This window comes from Camelina sativa, chromosome 5 (assembly GCF_000633955.1).
Source record: "Camelina sativa cultivar DH55 chromosome 5, Cs, whole genome shotgun sequence".
Classification (NCBI taxonomy): Eukaryota; Viridiplantae; Streptophyta; class Magnoliopsida; order Brassicales; family Brassicaceae; genus Camelina; species Camelina sativa.
This window is the reverse complement of record NC_025689.1, coordinates 23,781,299-23,802,002: the sequence shown is the minus strand read 5'-3', so window position 1 is coordinate 23,802,002 and position 20,704 is coordinate 23,781,299. Positions and strand designations below refer to the sequence as shown.

The 20,704-nt window shown below is 38.5% G+C and overlaps 3 protein-coding genes across 4 annotated transcripts; 2 read left to right on the top strand and 1 right to left on the bottom strand.

Annotated features, from left to right (window-relative positions):
• On the top strand, positions 1,758 to 5,212 carry LOC109124546 (ERAD-associated E3 ubiquitin-protein ligase HRD1B-like). Of its 2 annotated transcripts, none has more exons than XM_019246018.1 (8): positions 1,758 to 1,894; positions 2,045 to 2,590; positions 3,125 to 3,301; positions 3,660 to 3,809; positions 3,933 to 4,141; positions 4,324 to 4,483; positions 4,748 to 4,811; positions 4,892 to 5,212. In XM_019246018.1, the coding sequence occupies exons 2-8, from the start codon at positions 2,058 to 2,060 to the stop codon at positions 4,976 to 4,978; spliced, it is 1,380 nt and encodes a 459-aa protein (XP_019101563.1). In that variant the 5' UTR covers positions 1,758 to 1,894; positions 2,045 to 2,057; the 3' UTR covers positions 4,979 to 5,212. The 2 variants fall into 2 exon arrangements, with proteins under 2 accessions (XP_019101563.1, XP_010511389.1); XM_010513087.2 differs by having other exon boundaries at positions 1,759 to 1,894; positions 2,048 to 2,590.
• LOC104787490 lies at positions 6,686 to 7,509 on the top strand. The gene is made up of 2 exons (XM_010513086.1): positions 6,686 to 6,787; positions 6,994 to 7,509. Exon 2 carries the CDS (start codon positions 7,021 to 7,023, stop codon positions 7,294 to 7,296), a length of 276 nt encoding a protein of 91 aa, XP_010511388.1. The 5' UTR covers positions 6,686 to 6,787; positions 6,994 to 7,020; the 3' UTR covers positions 7,297 to 7,509.
• On the bottom strand, positions 7,558 to 9,503 carry LOC104787489 (p21-activated protein kinase-interacting protein 1-like). The gene is made up of 3 exons (XM_010513085.1): positions 8,786 to 9,503; positions 7,901 to 8,198; positions 7,558 to 7,793 (listed from the first exon to the last, which is right to left on the bottom strand). Exons 1-3 carry the CDS (start codon positions 9,452 to 9,454, stop codon positions 7,729 to 7,731), a joined length of 1,032 nt encoding a protein of 343 aa, XP_010511387.1. The 5' UTR covers positions 9,455 to 9,503; the 3' UTR covers positions 7,558 to 7,728.

Sequence of the window (20,704 nt, the reverse complement as noted above, 5' to 3'; positions counted from 1 at the left end):
TTTTTTTTTTTTTTTTTTTTTTTTTTTTTTTTTTTTACAATCAAAAGAAAGCAATTTAATTCAATCAAAATTTACAACTGTTACTATCACCATCGATTGAACAAAGAGGCAAACGAGAAGATTTTGAGCTCCAAAACCTGAAAACGAGAAGAGAAGATCTATTACAATCGATTGAACAAAGAGGGGAAAAAGGGAATCCTAGGAAGATCTATACCTTTTGCCCAAAAAAAAGGAAGATCTATACCTAAAATTAAACGATTGAACAAAGAGGGAATTTTAGGACGATCTATATCTAAAATTAAATGATTGAACAAAGAGGGAAAAAATGAAGATCTATACCCAAAATTAAACAAGAAGAACTTTACCCAAAATTAAACGATTTGGGACTACAATCGATTGAACAAAGATCGGGAGAGAGAGGGGAAAAAAAACCTTTAGATTCGGCAGAGAAGCGTCAATGAATGAAATCGATTGAACTTCAAGCGTCAATGAAGCTTCGATTGAGTTTATTGGGTTTGAAGCGTCGATTAAGGAGACAAAAAAAAAGATACAGAGATGTACAAAAGTAAGAAGGATGAGATTAAGTAAGAGTATATTGATGACCGTTAGATTTCATATAATCGACAGTAGATATAAAGAATTTGGTGATCCACACATTAATGAATTAGCCAATGAAATAATTGTTTAAATAATAATATGTTAATAGTATAATATTTTGTTTGGTTTATTTGTATTAATTTTGGAATATGGTGTAAAAATAACATAAAAAATGAAGTTTCATATTTTAGACTTTAGAGAATTTTAAAATTAAATTATCTTTAATAAAATTTTTATACATTAAAGATTGACTACATGTAAGATTATTGACTATAATGTAAAATTAAAGTTTGTTTTTTATTCAATAGTTTCAGATGTATACTTTACATTTAAAAAATGACTATACTTTAAAGTTAATTTGTTATAAGTTTTGCATTGTCAATTTCATGTTTTATATACTAGTTTACAATGCTTTCAACATTGAGATATAAATTTAGGGTATAGAGTATAGGGTTTAGGGTTAAATTAGTATACGAATGGTGAATGGTGTAAAAGTGAAATAAAAATTAAAGTTATATATTTTAGACTTTAAAATAAAAAATAAATCATCTTTAACAAAAGTTTTATACATTAAAGATTGACTACATGTAGGGTTTATAGTATAGGGTTTAGGGTTTAGTATACGAATGGTGAATGGTGTAAAAAAAGCAATAGAAGTTTCATATTTTAGACTTTATAAAATTTTAAAATTAAGAAAATAGAAGTTTCATATGTTAGACTTCAGTAAATTCTAAAATTTTAAACATAAAAGTTTCGTAATAGGGGTTTAGGGTTTAGTTTACGGTATTTTCACAATCCATATATGATTATCTTATTTATAGATGTGAAACACTATAGAAAACTCCATTAAATAAATTTTCTCGGCCCATTAAATTAAAATTTGAAAACATACAAATTCTGATTCATTAAAACCTTAGAATTCAAAAAGAAAAAACAAAATTAAAACATTCAAAAAATAAAATAAAGGATTACTAACCTTGACATGTTTTGCACCAAATGTTCAACTTGAGTAAACTTTTTGCTGAATTTACAGCGAATTGGGCTGGGCTGGGCTGGACTGGACTAGACTGGACTGGACTGGACTGGACTAACCCGTTGGATATAATATATTAGTTTACACGCGTCGTAAAATCATTGGCTATGCATACGCAGTCGACAAGAGTTGTTCTTCTTCTCCCTTGTTTCCTTTGGCTCGCGATATATCTATTTTCCAAATGGAAAGCTCAAGCCTTTGATTATCTGATTATCTCTCTCTGATTCTTACCTTCTCTAGCTCGACCGTGATTCCTTCTTTCATGTACGTTTTTCATTCTTCCCCTGATCTCTGTGTTCGATCGAGGCCTCTCAATTTTTTAAATCATGAGATTATTCAAAAAAAAAAAAAAAAAAAAAAAAAAANAAAAAAAAAAAAAAAAACTTACCCTTATTTGTGATGTATAATGTGAAGCAGATTGAAGGAAATGATTCAGCTAAAGGTTTACGCAGGAGTTAGTAGCCTCGCGTCATTGGCTGTGATTTACCATGCTTTCAGTACCAGAGGTCAATTTTACCCAGCGGCTGTGTATCTATCGACGTCCAAGATCAATTTGGTGGTTCTTTTGAACATGGGTTTGGTTCTAATGTTCAGTTTATGGAATCTTGTCAAAATTGTGTTTCTGGGTTCTCTTAGAGAAGCTGAGGTTGAGCGTTTGAATGAGCAAGCGTGGAGAGAACTCATGGAGATTCTCTTTGCTGTCACTATTTTTCGACAGGACTTCTCTGTTGGTTTTATCTCTTTGGTTGTGACTCTTTTGTTGATCAAGGGTTTGCATTGGATGGCTCAGAAGAGAGTCGAGTATATTGAGACTACTCCTTCTGTTACTTTACTCTCTCATGTTCGTATTGTTTCCTTCATGGTGTTTCTTCTGCTTTTAGATGGCCTCCTTACGTATACTTCTATGCGGCAATTGATTCAGTCCCGGAAAGCTTCTATGTCTGTCTTCTTCACGTTTGAGTTAGTGATCTTTTCCTTTCTACTTATTGTCACCCATCTACATACTTTTGTTGGGTTTGGAATCATATTCATCATATATTTAGAGTGGAAGATTTGTTGAGGGAGAGTACGTACGTGGTTTATAGTTTTGACTTTTCTTTGAGCTCTTTCTTTAGGTGTACGTCGGACTATACGAGAAACTATTACTCTCCTGAAAAACATGTTTTCTATGACCCCTACTTGCAGGCCTTTTAATTATTGTTCGTTTTACTAGGATTTTGCTTTAATCAATCCCCTAGCCTTAAACGCTTACCTAGCTGTCAAGCATGAAAGATATTTGAACATAGCTCAACATACATATGTGATCACAAGTTTGAGGATTTTTCTTTTTATGATATTAGCATATTGTTTAGTATTATGTATCCTTCTGTTATAATATGCCATCAAAACCCATGCATGTGGAAGTACCTCAATCTTTAACTGTTTGTTTTTATTATTGTCTTAATGAACTCTGCATCATACAGCCAAGACTTCGTTGATATTTTTCTGTTGCAGGTATATGATTCTTGCAACAACAACTCTTTCTATTATTGTAAAGTATGCCTTCTATGTCACGGATATGCTCAAGGAAGGTCAATGGGAAGGAAAACCAGTATATACTTTCTATCTGGAGCTCGTCCGTGACTTGCTTCACTTGTCCATGTATCTCTGCTTCTTCCTCATGATATTCATGTAAGTTTTTACTTCATATACGTCTGAATCCTGACTCATTAACATGCTGATATTAGTATGTCACAACGCGTTATCTTTTTTTTTATTGCTGGATACTTGTTTCAAGAGTTACTTGCATAACTTTATCATTACACTTATTTCCATCAATGAATGAGTCTTCTCTTGGTTACATAATGTAACTTACATTGGTGCGTTCATAGATTTACTTGTAGATGATGAACAATCAGCAAAATGAGAAATAATAAGCAGCCAGCAAGCCAAAACAATACATCTACCGCGTCTCTCTTTTTGCAATTTATGGCATTTTAGTATTGTAGTTTTTGTATCCTAATTCGAGTATCACCTTTTTATTGCATAGGAACTATGGCCTTCCTTTGCATCTAATAAGAGAGCTCTACGAAACGTTCAGAAACTTCAAGATTCGTGTGACTGATTACCTCCGATATCGTAAAATCACTTCCAATATGAATGATCGGTTTCCTGATGCAACTCCTGAAGAACTTAGCTCGTAAGTTCCAGATATTCCCAGAAGGTTTATCTTTCCAGATATTCTAAATATCTTTTAAGCTTACTGAACTTGATTATGCTTACATTGCTAGATCAATCACAGTTTTTAATTTGGGGTTTGCAGAAATGATGCCACTTGTATCATATGTCGTGAAGAAATGACCTCAGCGAAGAAATTAGTATGTGGCCATCTATTTCATGTGCATTGTCTTCGGTCATGGTTGGAACGACAAAACACATGTCCCACCTGCAGAGCGCTGGTTGTGCCAGCTGAGAGTGCTACATCAGCAGCTTCTGGAAACCGTGGACCACACCAACAATCCCTGCAGCAGGGTACCGATCTTGCTATTCATACATATTTTCATAATGAATATATTTCATTTGGAACTCTGTGCTCCCAATTTTAATTGTCTCTTGAGATGGCAAATGACATCTGCACCCAGCGTGTCCGGAAGGTGAATCCTATATTTGGTTTGTGAAACATTGAGACTAATGATGCTCTTCGCTTCGAACAGGAATCGGTAGTTCCAGTTCAGATGGCCAGGGATCTTCAGTAGCTACTGCTGCCAGTGAGAATATGAGCAGCCACGAAGCTAGGTTGCAAGCTGCTGCTTCTGCAGCCTCCATGTATGGGAGATCCGTTGTTTATCCATCTTCTGCAAACACACTAGTATGGTATGTGTGAAGGCTACCAAAGAAATAACCAAATATATTCAGACATGATCTTAGTTAGTGTCTTTTTGAGTCTTGTAGCTTAAGCTATTATGGTGTCAGTTTCTCTGTCATGTCTTTTTTATTCACTTGTACAGTCTTAAATATACCATGTTAGGCCTTGGAATTAGCTTGGATAACTTTTCTTTTCTGTAACTTGTGTTATCATCCACTATATAAATGATGGTCAAGATTAACTAACACTTAAGATTGGACGGACATATGAAGGTCTCAAGGTTATTCATTGCTTCCTGTAGAAGCACAGAGGAAATTTCTTGAGTCCCAAATAGAGGTACGTTGATATTTTTAGCGCATAAACTACCTTTTTTCGTAAGCAGGTCAGATTTTACAATCAAATTGTTTTCGCGGTAGGTGTTGCAAAACCAACTTGGGATTCTGGAGAAGCGGGCAACTGTAGTAGATAAGAAAGGAAAGTCAGTTGCGGAAACTGCAGAATGAAACCATTAATCGTAAAGACGAGTGGAACAGGGAGTTTAGGTTTTTGGAGTAAAGATAGGAGACAAAGTACACCTCAAAATGTTTGAATGGTTTGCTATAGAGAATATATCTAAGATTGTAAAAATGTTGAGTGTCTCTGTCACGTATAAGCTTGGAACAGAAGTACCACAATTGTCTCTCTATATTAGTTTTGTTCCCTTATCTTTGAAAAAGAAAGCAGCAATTTGGAACAAATCTCGTGTTGTTTTAAGTTCTATGAAAATGATAGTCAGTGTTATAATTGAAAAATCAAATGGAAATTTTTGAAGCTTTATTTTAATTTGGGAAAAATGCTAAAAAAAACTCGAAGTTATTTTTATTTGGACGTTTAATACCCAATGGTTTTGGATTGGAATAATAATACACCAAATAATAAAAATGTGTTATATAAAACCCAAAATAATTAGTTTTGTTATTTTCATACCCACGATTTTTCAACAAAATCAAAATTCTAATTTTACCTCTGGTTATCTAATTAATTATTAATTTTATATTAAAAAAAATCTCGGTTTTCTGTTAACCATATCAAACCGAGTTAACCGGTATTTAATTACTTTTAAAACCGTTTCTTCAACCTTCCGCTATCGGGTTGGTAATTTTTTGATCAAGATGGAGCAGACTCGATCGGAGAACAATTCTGGGCGAGTTGTTGTGTTCATTTTTATTTTTTTGGATCATACAAAGAAGAAGAAATCGGAAATTCCATAAACTCGAAAAAAAACCATGGAAGTATCAAGCTTGGAACCAGAAACTAAATCAAGAGGATTCGAAGAGTTGTTAGTTTGGTAATTAAAAGCATGATGGCTCTTTATAGAACTCAAAGACTCGAACCCAGAATTAGATCGAGTAGCCATCCACATAATCAAACCCTATAAACCCGTTCACACCATCTAAACCCAAATTTTTCAACTTTAAAAAAATAAGATTGAAACTTTAACACTCAGAAATCAAATCCAAAACCCCAAACCCTCCTTTGATCAGATGTTAAAAAAGATACAAACTTTGAGGAGGTGAATCATCTTACGCCATGGAAGAGAGCCAAACGAAGCTTGAAACTTCTTCACCTTCTAACTCCGATGAAACTCTTGCTACTGAATAATCCCGCAAATCTCACCCATCACCGATTTCTTCTTCTTTGTATGATCCAAAAAATAAAAATGAACACAACAACTCGCCCAGAATTGTTCCCCGATCGAGTCTGCTCCATCTTGATCAAAAAATATCCAACCCGATAGCGGAAGGTTGAAGAAACGGTTTTAAGAGTAATTAAATACCGGTTAACTCGGTTTGATATGGTTAACAGAAAACCAAGATTTTTTATATAAAATTAATAATTAATTAGATAACCAGGGGTAAAATTAGAATTTTGATTTTTCATTTATTGAAAAATCGTGGGTATGAAAATAACAAAACTAATTATTTTGGGTTTTATATAACACATCTTTATTATTTGGTGTATTTTTATTCCAATCCAAAACCATTGGGTATTAAACGTTTAAATAAAAATAATTTCAGGATTTTTTTAGCATTTTTCCCATTTTAATTTTGGTCATAATTTAAATTTGAGGTTTGTTGTTTGTTGAAAGTCTTAAAATTTGTTCCAGACAAAAAAAAAAAGAAAAAAAGAAAAAAGAAAAGGCTTCTAGAGTGTAAATATTTCCTTTTTTAATTAAGAACTAAGAAGTTAGTTTTATTTACTCTTTAGTCCCGAATCGGCCACTCTCGCTCGCTGGATCCTCGCCGTTCGGTGACAATCTCTCACAGCTGAAGGCAAGTCATCGTTCTTATTTGTTTTTTTTAGATCGGATGTGAGACTACACTAGTACTGAAATCGATCATACATATAGATATCGAACTGCTAGGGTGATGTATCGTTAATGATTTGACATTTGCGGTAGCGTGCTTTGTGTGTTTTTGTTCTTGCGCACCAAGTGTTTGACAAAATTACCCAATGAACATTTTCTCCCTGTTCGCAGGACATTGTTATTCCGAAGGACGAAGCCATGACGAGTCTGTTATGGTTAACGGCAGAAGAGGCTGCAAAGAACAGAGGAAAAGTTCTTTCTTTGTACCGACAACTACTTAGGAGCATCAACTCGCCAAAATTGCAGCTTAGTTATGCGTCAAGACTTGCCAAGAAAGCTGAGGTTAGGACCATCTTCTTGTTTGGCTCTGAGGAGGTTTCAAAACACAATGTTGCCGATCTCATCCGTACTGCTGAATATGCTCTCTCCCAGTTGAAACAAGGCAAAATCCCCAACAACACCACTCAGTATTGATCGAGTCATTGTCTTCATGCTCATTTCGATATCAGCCGTTCATTTATTTGGAACAAGATTGTGGTGTTTAGAATCATGTCGTGTATGTTTGCATTTTACTCAGTATATCCCAATAATCATTGAAGAAAACTTTCCATGGCGTTCTAATTGTCACACATACATATGTATCGTACTCTTCAATCTTGATTGTGATATTGCAATAATCATTAATGTGAGGTTTGAACTATTTAGGATACCCAACAAGCCGGTTAGGACTAGAAGAATACAAACATAATGAACTCATGTAAATGATAATAGTAAAATGGTTTTAATGTTTATAATTTGTAATTCGACAAGAATCTAGTGGGGCTCGTACTTTTAAGATTCTACCAAAACTTGCATCAGAAAATTGACATTTCGTCAATAAACAAACACTCAGATCAGCTCTCATCCTCAGTTCTCTTGTCCTTTGTCTGACTTCTGAGCTTGCTGCTTTCCAATCTGTGGCCGTCTCATAGCTGGATAAACAGAACAAAAAAAAGAAGATAAAGAACCATAATGTCACAACTTGTAGGAGTTTGATGATTGTCTTTGTATGTTATCTCGAACTGAGAAATATACTCACATCTAAGAGCTGACCCGGCAAGACATGTAAGCCTTGATTTAGTATTCGTCTCGGCTAATGGTTTTGTATTCTGTTTAGCCGCCATTCGGACGTCCCAAACACGTATGATCCCATCAGATGATGCAGAACCAATCAGGTATGGATCTTCCAAGGAGCCGTCACTTCCATTCCTGGTAAGCACAACAATACCTTTGATTCGAGCTGGGTGAGCATCTTCTATTGAATAAGCAAGCTTCCCGCTATTTGTGTCCCAAGCTGTTATAGCCCGATCCTCACCACCTGTAAACAGAGTTCCACTCTGTTTGCAAATTAAGCAAACATTTTAGCCATGAAATAAAAGTCTATGAATCAAAATCATAACCCCATTTCCAAAAATAAAACGTAAACACGATATCAATAAGAAACCGAAAGAACACTAGTAAGCCAAAGAAGTCGGTTTGGAGGCTTCTGAAATTTACACTACAACAACATAAACTAAAACCGAACACACCATTGAGCAAAAGAAGCAGAATTATGTTGAAAGAATTCATCTGTCTGCACAATAAAAGGACATATAGAATTATAGATTGATATATCAATAAGCTATTCGCAAAAGAGTTATCATAGTCTTGGGGTGAAAGCCTTAAATTAATCTCTTTTCATGGTTTCAAAAAGGTCGACTCATTACTCAATGTACACTTGGGCAACATAGGACTAAGCATTTAAAGAAACAACAACAACAACAACAACAACAACAACAACAGCTAGAGTTCAATTTAGACAGCAATCTAAGTAAACCAAATAAACAACAAGCTAAGAATCTCAAAGCTGCGCACAAAGAATAAGAGACTAAAGATGCAACTGTGGGAGGAATGATAAGAGAAAGTAAAGCTTCCAAAAGAGTACCTCCCCGGGAGTAGCGCAGAGTATACGTTTGCGGCTCGGATTCTCGAGCTCAAGAAGAAGCTTAGCATCCTCAGACTGATGAACTCCAACTTTATTATTCACAACCATGAAAAAACTTTCACCACTCGGATCAAACTTCACAAGACTCGCCTCATGACCTAACCTACAGCAAAAGCTCCTCTTTCCTCTCACAAGATTCAGCATCGTAAAGAACTCATCACGATAAACAGCTAAAGCAAGCTTCCCAGAAGGATGAATCGCCAAATCATTAACCGCCTTCTTATGAGGACGAAAGGACTTGAGAAGAACGAAAGGATCAGTATCGAATATAGCGACGGAGCCATCTGCGGCGGCGGAGATGAGGTTACGAGGGAAGGAGAGTGAAGAAGGAGTGTAGAAGGAGAGAGCAGTGATGGAGGCTGTGTGGTTGTGGTCTAGGAGAGAGCCGAGGGAGGAAGCGGAAGGAAGATCGTAGAGGTGGATTGTATCGTCGGAGCCGCCCGAAGCAGCGGCGGGACCAGAACAAGCGACGGTGGTGATTGGGGATATATGGGATGGGTAAGAGAAGAGAGGGGTGAGAATTAGGGTTTGGTTATCGGCGTCGTGCTTGGTGGGTTTAAGCTTGAAACCCCAAATGAATCTCTCGTACGAGCCTGCGATGATGCTCATTGTAGCTTCGAGGAGAGGTTTCGAATGCCAAAGTCTCTGATTGAAATTTTTTAGGGTTTTAGGTTTTTATCGAACGCGAAGACTAAATGTTTTGTAAACTTAACCGGATATTAAACCGGATCATTTTGTGGTTGATGGTTCAAACTTGTTGGTCGATTGAACCGATTTTTCTTTTTCTTTTTCTTTTTTTTTAGTTAGATTTTTTTCATAGAAAGTTTTTTTCCTTTCAAATGGGTCAGAGCCGTGAATGAGATGAAGACAAGGATTTGGGATACACACACTGAACCAAAAATTCGACTGTTACTATGGAGACCTTTGTCTGGTAATCATGGTGTTCAAGAAAATTCTATATGCCAAGAATGCCCAGTTGAGGAGAAAACAATTGTGCATGTGCTATTTAAGTGTCATCTAGCAACAAGGGTTATGATGCTTCACTGCTTCCTTTGTCGACTCAAGGTTTTTCTAATACTGCTGCAGAAAACGTGAAGTATCTCTTACAGCTCATGAATAGAGGAGACATACCGGCAAACCTCAGGAATGCGATCTCTTGGATAATATGAGAAATTTGGAAAGCAAATAATGTACTCGTCTTTTCAGGAAGAATTCAAGATCCCCATGTGTTGATAGCTACAACATTGGAAACATTAGAGGTATGGTTCTGCAAGGAAGTAGTTGTGAACAACAACGGATCTTACTGCGGTTAACAAGATGGAGTAAGCCTGCTTCAGGGGTTCTAAAATGCAATGTCCACTGTGCCTGGGTTAACGAATCATATTATTGTGGTGGAGCTTGGATTTTGCGAAATGATGCAGGGAATGTGCAGTTTCATGCTAGGGATGCTTTCCTTCCAAGGATGAATCAGATCTCAGCAGAATTGAGTTGTATCCTATGGTGTCTGCAGAGTCTTTATACCCTCCAGATCTATTCATGTGAAGTGTGGTCGGATTGTCATGCGGCTCTAGAGGCTTTGGAGTTTCCATTGGATTGGCCGAAATATCGATCTCAGGTAGGGAAGATTGCGGGAGTAATACAGGCGATGGGGGAGATCACTTTTAAACTCTTCTCGCCGAAAGCCAACTCGTTGGCTAGGGATATTGCTCATAGCGTAACTAGAGATGGAAGGCTCACTTCATATCTTGCTCTAGGAGGGCCTTCATGGCTACATGATCGGATAGAAGAGGAACGAGCTGATTGAGAAGGAAGCTTGCATAGTTTACAGTCTCCTATAATGAATATGTTGAATTTTTTTATGTTTTCAGTATTGTATTGGGTCTTTCTTGTTCTGAACACTTTCCTTAATGAGCACTTCAACGTTAAAAAAAAATGTGTGGATTTTTTTAAGTAAAGTAATTTTGAATTTTCTAATTAATGCGGAACTGGATTGTAAATTAGTCAGAAACCAGAAAAAAACGAGAAAACGAAAGAGAGGTGATGGTAAGGGCGATACTAGGGTTTTGATTCTCGGATGATCCGGGTGGCTTGTCTGGTAGGAGAATGGGGATTTTCTTTGGTTTTTTCGGATCTGTTGGAGATTGAGAGTGCTGCTTACGGGGATTCTTTCTTTGGTGGATTTATCCATATCTGGTTTCGGGATATTGGGGATCCATGGGCTGGAAAAATCTTAGGGATGTCGGTGGAGCGGATCTCCGATTTGGGGATCTTTGGTGTATCACGGTTTCTATGTTTATTTTCTCTTCGGACAGCGAGAGGAGGATGATTTTTTATGGGTGCGATATGGTTTCTGAGGTTTTTTGGAAAGAGAAGGATTTATTGGGAGACATCGAGCATGATCTGGTGAAGATCTGTCTTTCGGGTTGGGGGATTTTTGAATGAGATCTGTATTTGATCGGAATCAGATCATATCTAATTGATCTCGCTTTCCTATTTCGATTTCCTCTCTGGTCTCGACTTGCCTATAAGTTGGGTTTGGCAGTGTTACGTGGAATCCATCCTTTTCTCGGTTCTTTGCCGAAAAGTTCTTTTGTTGTTCCTAGTTTGTGTTCGTTTGGTCTTGCCATGCCTCAGAGTGGTCTTGTGGTGAAGGGTTTGGCTGGTTTGTCGGAGGATGCTTCACGGACAAGACGGAAGATCAAGATTTCATTTTTTGATAATTATGCTCTCATTGCGGGTTACTCTAAGACGGTCATTGGGCGGTGCTTTAACCCCCAAGTCCAAGACATGAAGTCCTTGCTGATCATGATGCCGCGGATTTGGCAGCTGGAGGGCAGAGTTGCGGGTGCTGAGCTGGGTTTGGGGAAGTTCCAGTTTGATTTTGACGAGGAAGCTGACATCGTGGAGGTTATGAAGAAGGAGCCTTTTCATTTTGATTCTTGGATGGTTTCTTTGGTTTGGTGGACTCAAGTGGTGGACACGGCTTATCCATCGTCCTTAAAGTTTTGGATTCGCGTATTGGATGTGCCAATTCAGTTCTGGGCGGAACCCACATTCAGAGATATTGGTTCGGCTTTGGGGGTGGTGGAAGATGTGGATATTGACAGAGGGAGAGTGCAAGTTACTATTGATGGTCTTAAACCTCTTTGCTTTGAGACAGATATCGAATTTTTTAATGGAGAGGTGACGATTGTCAAGCTTCATTACGAGCGTTTGTATGGTTGGTGTAAGTCTTGTTTTATTTTATGCCATGTTGAACATGTTGGGTCTGAGGTAAGGCTTTTATCATCGGGAGGTGACCATGTTGGGTCTGAGGTCAGTAGCGAACAGGGACAATTGATGAGTTACAAAGGGGCGGTTTTGGCAGACTCTAGAGCCAACTAGTCCTAATAAGGGGAGACATCAGAATTCCACTCATAGATCTTCTAAGCCTAGAGCTGATCAGGTGGCTGGTCCCTCCTATCGTGCTAAGGGGTCTTCACATGTGGGGACTTCGCAGGACTCCCGTGGACGACAAGGGTGGCTAGGGGACAGGCAAGTCATAGTGATGAAAGGGTCAGGGAGCCGGTAATTAAGGAGGTGAGGTCGCAAAGCGTGCCTTCTCAACTGCAGAGGATTGTCAGGAAGCCTTTGTTTCAGGATGAGAGTGTTGTTGCGGGTTCATTGGTGTCTCCTGCAGCGGGGGTGGATGTCGCTGAGGAGGGCCAAATTCTGGAAGGTTCGACAGGTTTTGTTGGAGGTGAACGTATGTTGTCCGGGTTCGGTGGTGAGGTCATAGCTCCTGAGGCTGATACGGGGGATCCACATGAGGTTTGTCAGGTTGAAGTCAAGGCTCAGGAGGAGGCACAGTTGGATATTCCTGCGATCCCCATAGCAGCTTCCATAGCTGCTGGCGAAACCGATGCGGTTGGTGGTGAGTCCATTCCAGTTCAGAGGTTGGGACCTGTTCCAAAAGCTCAGGACAGGGCGAAAGGCGGGACAGGTGGTGTCAAACCACACAAACCTAAAAATGTTCGATGAATGTTCTAAGCTGGAATTGTTAAGGGCTTGGTAATAAGGCCTCTATTGAGAATCTTAGGGATCTCTGAAATAAACATAGGCCAGATTTTTTATTTCTTATGGAAACAAAACAGTCTTTTTCTTTTTTGGAAAAATTTGTAGGCCATTTTGGCTATAATAATTTAAAATTAGTGGAACATGTTGGTTGTAGTGGTGGTTTGGCTTTATTTTATAATAAAGATGCTTTTAATGTTTCAATTTTAATGAACTCGAATAGATTAATTCATATTGAAGATTTGGTTTGGAAAAGGATGATACGTATGAGTACTACTCGGTCTACACCTTGGTTTCTTATTAGGGATTTTAATGAATTAACTGGTAACCAAGAAAAACGTGGAGAGCGGTTACGTCTCGCTTCTTCTTTTCTAGCCTTTAATGGAATGATTCAGGATTATGGTTTTTTGGAATTTCCATATCTGGGAGATTGTCTGTCCTGGAGGGGTTGGCGTGACAAGAAGCCTATCTGGTGTAGGTTGGATAGGGCTTTAGGTAACGAGGATTGGCATGATTTATTTCTGGACACGGTGACCGAATATTTACCGATGATTGCGTCAGATTATATGCCTCTCATGACTAGTGTAGGTGCGAAGAGACCTTGGGGAAGGCAGAGTTTTATGTTTGATTGTTGTTGGGTTGGTAAGGCGGGTTTAATGGAGGCGATCTCATCCGGTTGGGAAGCTGACCGGGATCAGGAATTGCCAAGTTTTGTAGACAAAATTGTGAATTGTCGACGGTGATTTCTCGCTGGCGCAAGACGCAGGCCCCATATGGTAGGGTTTTTATTGAGGACCTAAAATGATAGTTGGAGGTGGCTCAGGCTGACGATGTGTCTGCTCCGGAGTTAATCTCGGACTTAAATTCCCAGTTGCGCGAGGCATACCGGGATGAGGAAATTCATTGGTATCAGAAAAGTAGGAATCGGTGGATGCGGGTGGGGGATAAAATACAAAGTATTTTCAGGCACAAACTAAACAGCGTCGGGCTCGTAATCGGATTGTTGGGCTTTACAACAAACATGATGTTTGGTCTACAGATGATGTGGATATTTGTGATACGACCGTCTCGTATTTCGAGGAACTGTTCACTATGATTAGTCTTGCTAACTTTGATGAAGCTTTAAGTGAGGTTAACACAGTCTTTACGGAGGCGGATAATGAACGGTTAACAGCCCTGGCTACAGAAGCAGAGGCTAGACGGGCGGTATTTATGATGCACCCGGATAAAGCTCCAAGGCCGGATGGGATGACTGTTTTGTTTTTCCAGAAGGCATGGACGGTTGTGAAAGCAGATCTTATTTCTCTGGTCAATCAGTTTCTTGATGAGGGCGGTTTTGATAAAAGTCTAAATCGAACACATATTTGTCTTATCCCTAAGGTGGCCAAATCGACATAGATGGCGGAGCTGCATCCTATTAGCTTGTCTAATGTGGGGTATAAGATACTGATTACTCTCTAATTTATATGTTTTTAGCATCCTTTTTTGTCCATATTTTGCATTGTTCATACCTATATTTTAGCATTTTTAGGTCATTAACTGTAGAAATTCACTTTTAGACCATTTAGGGTATTGCATTTCTGCATTTTCATATTTCGGATGATAACAGGTGCTAAAGAGCCAAAAATGGGGAAAAAACAAGGACAACTCGAGCATGTACCCGAAGGAGCCATCGAGCTGCAAGAACAAGTCCGAACCCCAACACGATCGAGGAGGATCCAAGAGCATGAAAAGTAACCCGAAGATCCACCCGAGGAGTAACCCGTCTTCACCCTCTTGTACCCTATAGAGTAGACCATCGGGCAGGTCTGGGAAGCTAGGTCAAAAGAGTTTCCATATATAAACCCCCTCCTCTCCTAGCTCGCAAACGAGCACGCCACAGACCCTCAAACCAGAGAGCGAGAGCTTCTGTGAGAGAACTGAGCGACTCAACATTTTTCCTTTTTGTTTTTACATTTTTTTTCATAGTTTTAATAGTTTTTCTTAGATCCCTATCTTGTACTCTTTCTACTCTACTCTATCTTTTAATACAATGCAATTTTCATTCATTTTCGTTGCTTTATTTCTTGTTATCATGTCCGAGTAGTGTAGTAAAGTTTCTAGGGATGGGATAGATGATTTTGTGTTTTTGATCGGTTAGGATGCCTTAGTTCGATTGTAATTGATTGATAGATTTCCTTCTAGGTTGGTGTTCTTAATGCTGTCAACAGACCGAGAGGTTGAGATTAGATCTAGGGCGTTTACCAATGCTACATGCCGAAAGGAGTACATAAAATGCTTGATTTAGCCAATGCTAGAGGTTTACTTGACTCTGAGTAAGAAATTATATGAGTTCGAGTTTACTGACAATAATGAATCGATCTTAATGTCTGCTTGTTCATATTGCTAGTGCGAGAGTGTGGTGATGTGTTCAAGGTTTATTGTTGCTAGTGCGAGAGTGTGGTGACAAGGTTTTAGAGATTCATTTTCTAGGAAATAATTGCTTGAGGCATATAAGGCATCTATATTGGTCAAGAATACTTAGGATTCGATTACCCCATCCTTAGGAACTTTCGTATTTATTTGTTTACATTTTCTTTACTTACTTGATCACTTACCCGATCAGGTACACGATAACCTGTATCGAGTAATACTTCGAGTTGTTCATATCTCATTTACTTACTCGATCCCCCCACTCGATCTTGTACTCGATTGCTTGCATCGAGTGCTTAGATCGTGTGGTTTCTTTGTTTATATTCTTTTCTTTTATTTATTATAGGACTGTTAGAATCAAAACCCTTTCTGCTTGGCTTGGCTTGACTTGTATTGTACTGATCATATTCTTCCTGCTAGCAATAGACAACCATTTGGATTGATAACCCTTTGTACTACAACTGCATAGGGAATTGATACCCTGGGTGAAAACTTGTCTATCAGATACTCTCAAAAGTCTTGTGTTAACGCCTTAAGGCGCTACTACCTGGTCTAATTTCAGAGACACAATCGGCATTTGTTCCAGGTCGTTTGATCTCGGACAATATATTGATTGCTCATGAGATATTCCCCGGGCTGCGGACAAATAAGTTGTAAAGGGAAATTTATGGCAATCAAGACGGATATGAGCAAGGCGTATGATAGAGTAGAGTGAGGCTTTCTCGAGTCTCTATTTCAAAAAATGGGTTTTACGGAACGATGGATCTCCTGACTCATGTTTTGTGTCTCTTCGGTGGAGTATAGGGTTCTCATCAATGGGCAACCGAATGGTTTCATAGTTCCGGAGTGGGGTTTGCGACAAGGGGATCCGCTATCCCCTTCCCCTAATTTGTTTATTTTATGTACAAAGGTCCGTATTGCAAATGTACGGAAGGCGGAGGCAGATAAGCGGATTACGGGTATTAAGGTGGCAAATAAGTGTCCGCCAATTACCCACTTGTTATTTTCAGATGATAGTCTTTTTCTGCAAGGTTGATAAGGATTAATGTACGGTGGTTTTAGATATCTTACGGCAGTATGAGGCAGTCTCGGGACAGCAAATTAATTTTGCGAAATCTTCGATTCAGTTTGGTCACACGGTCGATGAGGTAGCACAGACGAAAATGCAGGGGGTCCTAGGAATAAAAAATATGGGCGGTATGGGTTCTTATCTGGGACTCCCAGAGATTTGGGGGGGGGGGGNTAACTAAGGTTATTTCTTTTGTTAGAGATCATCTGAAGTGTCGCACGACCGGCTGGTCAGGGAGGTTACTCTCGAAAGGGGGGAAAGAGGTGATGATTAAGTCTGTCGTGACGGCTGTCCCGACTTTTGCGATGTCTTGTTATCGTTTGCTAAAGACTATCACATCTAAACTGACTAGTGCAGTGGCAAAATTCTGGTGGAGTACGAATGGACATGCAGGGGGTATGCATTGGATCGCTTGGGAGAGGCTCTGTTGTAGCAAGCAGTTGAGTGGTTTGGGGTTCAAGAGAGTTGATGATTTTAACACAGCTTTGCTGGCTAAGCAATTGTGGAGACTGATAGATTATTTGGACTCCCTGTTTGCCAGGATTTTTAAAAGTAGGTATTATCGGAACTTAGATCCTATGGATCCAATACGATCTTATTCACCCTCGTATGGGTGGAGGAGTATCGTCTCTGCTCACTCTCTGGTGAACAAAGGGCTTATTATATGGAGTGATTTCTAGGTTCCGGCTCAATTCCCGAGACCAGCCTTAAGTAACGGTCCTTTTAAGGACCCAACTCTCTGGTTACCTCATTTAATTGATCGTCAAACGAATTCTTGGCAAAAGGATCTGCTCACTCAGTATTTTGATCCCGTGGATGTCGCTTTGATAGAGGCTATACCTCTAAGCAGTTGCTTAAAGGCAGATTATTTAGGATGACACTTTACTAAAACTGGGAAATATACGTTAAAAGCTGGGTATGAGACAGAAGTTTGGATCTCCAAGGTCCTTTTCGGGCATTGGGTTCTGGTCCAGTGATCACTCCCCTTCTTGCTAGGATTTGGCAGGTACACTGTCCATCAAAACTACAATATTTTCTGTGGCAAGTGTTATCGGGTTGTATTTTGGTATCGGCTAACTTGCGCCGTCGGGGGGTGAGCTGTGATGTTTTTTGTACACGGTGCGGGATGGAGGAGGAGGATATCAATCATGCCATATTTTTGTGTACCAGTGGGGCCACATCTCTTTCCGACGGGGTCTGTGTATGCTAATGTCGATCATTTTCTGGATCCTAAAGGTCCGGGTTCACATGTTTCAGCTTTTCCTTGGCTGATGTGGTATATTTGGAAAGCTTAGAATGCACGTGTTTTTGAGAACCAGGTTGAACGCCCGGATGAGGTTGTCCAGGTGGCGGAAGGCGAGACATTGACCTGGCAGAAGGCTCAGGTGGATGCGGAGGGGGAGGAGATTCCCTCCACCTATGCGTCCAACGGCTGGGCATCGAGGGGGTATATCGCTTCCTCCGGTTTTTATGGGACATAGATGTTATGTTGACGGCTCTTGGAAGGCGACTGATATTTTTGCAGGTGCAGGATGGTGTTGTACCTCGTCACAAGGACCGCCACCGGTGCTTGGAGCGACAAATTTCTGGCAAAGTTTATCCCGTTACATGCTGAAGTTGAAGCCTTCATCTGGGCGAAGCGATGTATGATTGGACATGACTTCCGGGATGTGGTTTTCCTTACAGAATGCTCAGACTTGGTGAAGATGGTGTCTTCACCTACTGATTGGCCAGCTTTTGCAACATACCTCGACGACATTCAGATAGATAGGGAGGAGTTTTCTTCCTTCTCTTTGCTTTATATTTCTCGCCATGCTAATGTACAAGCAGATTCTTTAGCACGTCAAGCGCGTGTGTCTTTGCATCATGTTTTATTTGTAGAAAATTTTCCCCCTAATTGGCTCGTTTGAGCTGATTCTTTTGTTGACAAAAAAAAAAATTGGGAAATGCAGCCACTGTATCAAATATTATTGAGAAAATATCATAAAATATATCAAGTATCTTCCATTTCCCACAAAAATACACGAATAATTTATGTACCTACAAAAATATACAAATTAATTAGTATTTTTCATTTTTGATATTCAAATTCTGAACAGTACATATATTTTAGAACAAAACAAGTTTTAGACAATCTTTTTTTTCTTTACTTTTTGACAATATTCTTATTCAAGGCGTTCAACATGTTTGTTATTTCATTTAATTTCTAATCTAAATTAATTGATTTCTTTTTTGCAATAGTCAAATATAGAAACATTTTTAGTTTTCTACCTCCTCAAAATTGAAAATAAAATAAAAGATCTAAATATATGCCAAAAACTCACGTAATTTTTCTATTAGTTGATTAATTAACCAATTTGATGGAAAATTGTTTACATGTAAAAAATTATGCAGAGATATGTTTTTGATGTGCCACTTACAATTACTTTTTTAAAGATAAGACATAAATAGAAAGTAGAAAATTCTTCCATGTCGATTTTGGTGTCATCGAGGTATGCTGAGAAAGTCCGCCAATCGAAAAGAGAAGACACCATCATCGCCAAGTCTGAATAGCCTCTAAAGAAAGCCACATCTTTGTAGTCATGTTTGATCATGCACCGTATAGCTCATATGAAAGCTTATACTTCAACATGTAAGGGAGAGATATTACGCCGAAATTTGGTGGCTCACATAGTCAGGAACGAATCCTGAAAAACGTATAAAACCATCCTGTACTAGTGAATTTTTCGCCCGTTTTCCAAGAGCAATCCACATAACAATGATATCCCAAAAAAATAGTGGGAAGGGGAGCTGCAGTCACCCGCAACCAAAGGGTTGGGACAAGCGGGGGTGAAGGTAGACCCTCATCCTCACCCTCACCCCATACTTGAGCTTGCTGCCATGCCGTCACCTTGCCTTTTGCTAGTCAGACAACCTCATCAGGCTGCTGGGCCTCATTTTCGAAAACTCTTGCATTCCTCGCTTTCCAGATATACCACATAAGCTAAGGAAACGTCAAGATTTGGAAATCTGGATTTGTAGGGCCCAAAAAATAATTCACGTTTTTGTACACGGACTTTGTCAGAAAGGAGTTTGGCTCAACCGGTACCTGAGATAACTCTCATGCCTGTCGGGCAGATGGACAAACAAAAATCGCATGATTGACTGTTTCCTGATCGGCACAACACCTAGCACAACCCAAGTCACAAGCAATACCTCGCCGGCTTAAATTTGCCAATACCGAATGCAACCTGACAATACGTGCCAAATAAAATATTGTATTTTTGGTGGGCAATATACCTTCCAAACTATGGCTTGTAGAGAGGTGATATCGGGTCGTTTGTATTGCATGATACCCTAACTTAACCGTATATTTACCTTTTTTTGTGAAATGCCAATCTAGAGAATCTGTCTTCTGGCAATTACATATAGGTAAGGCCCAATCAGGGTGACATTCGCCGAGTCGAAATGCTCATTGAGCTTATCCATACATCAGATATTTGTCTGACAATCAATTAAATGAGTCAGTCGGAGTATGGGATCCTTAAATGGACCTTTACTTAACGTTGGTACGAGGGATTGAGCCGGTATCCAAGAAACAGTCCATGTAGAACTGGATTCCCTAGAGCCTAACCCTCTTAATAAGTTTTTTTGCTTATCAGAAATCTAGTAAAGATAATATTCTTCCAACCATATGATGAAGAATATGACCTAATCGGTTCTATTGAGTTCGATTTTGGATAACTTTTTTAAAGCTTGGCAAATAACGAGTTTGGAATCTCAGCCATGACTGTTTTGCTAACAAAACTGAACTAAAATCATCACGTTCCTCAAATCGAGCCCTCCCATCAATTTACTAGAACATAATTTTTCACAGCTAATGTATATTTTATAAATACATTTTATTATTTTTTGGAAAAACGTCCTACAGTAAAACCTCTATAAATTAATAATATTGAAACCAAAATATTTTATTAATTTATAGTGATATTAATTTATCTATATATTAATAATTATTATTTTATACTGTAAATTAATAATTATTAATTTATAGATATATTTTAAATTATTTAAATTTTTTAAAATTATGAATTGGAACAACTATAACAAAATAATATTAAACTTTCGAATGTTATAAATTTTATGGTTTAGGAATTGAACTTGTAATGTTTAGAAAGCATTATTGACAATAAATTACAAATACTATAGACAAATTGACTTATACACATGACATACATAAATTCAAATTATCCTATTTTTATAATCTGTCAAATTATCAAATTGTAAATGATGAATATCTAAAAATTAAACTTTAAAATTTAATTATTTGTATGACATGTTATAAA

Coding starts and splice junctions, on each gene's coding strand:
- LOC109124546 (XM_019246018.1), top strand. CDS start 2,058: ATGATTCAGCTAAAGGTTTACGCAGGAGTTAGTAGCCTCGCGTCATTG. Junction 4,142..4,323: donor CCAACAATCCCTGCAGCAGG/GTACCGATCTTG, acceptor CGCTTCGAACAG/GAATCGGTAGTTCCAGTTCA. Junction 4,484..4,747: donor TCTGCAAACACACTAGTATG/GTATGTGTGAAG, acceptor GGACATATGAAG/GTCTCAAGGTTATTCATTGC.
- LOC104787490 (XM_010513086.1), top strand. CDS start 7,021: ATGACGAGTCTGTTATGGTTAACGGCAGAAGAGGCTGCAAAGAACAGA.
- LOC104787489 (XM_010513085.1), bottom strand. CDS start 9,454: ATGAGCATCATCGCAGGCTCGTACGAGAGATTCATTTGGGGTTTCAAG. Junction 8,199..8,785: donor TCTGCGCTACTCCCGGGGAG/GTACTCTTTTGG, acceptor ATTTGCAAACAG/AGTGGAACTCTGTTTACAGG. Junction 7,794..7,900: donor TGCCGGGTCAGCTCTTAGAT/GTGAGTATATTT, acceptor CTGTTTATCCAG/CTATGAGACGGCCACAGATT.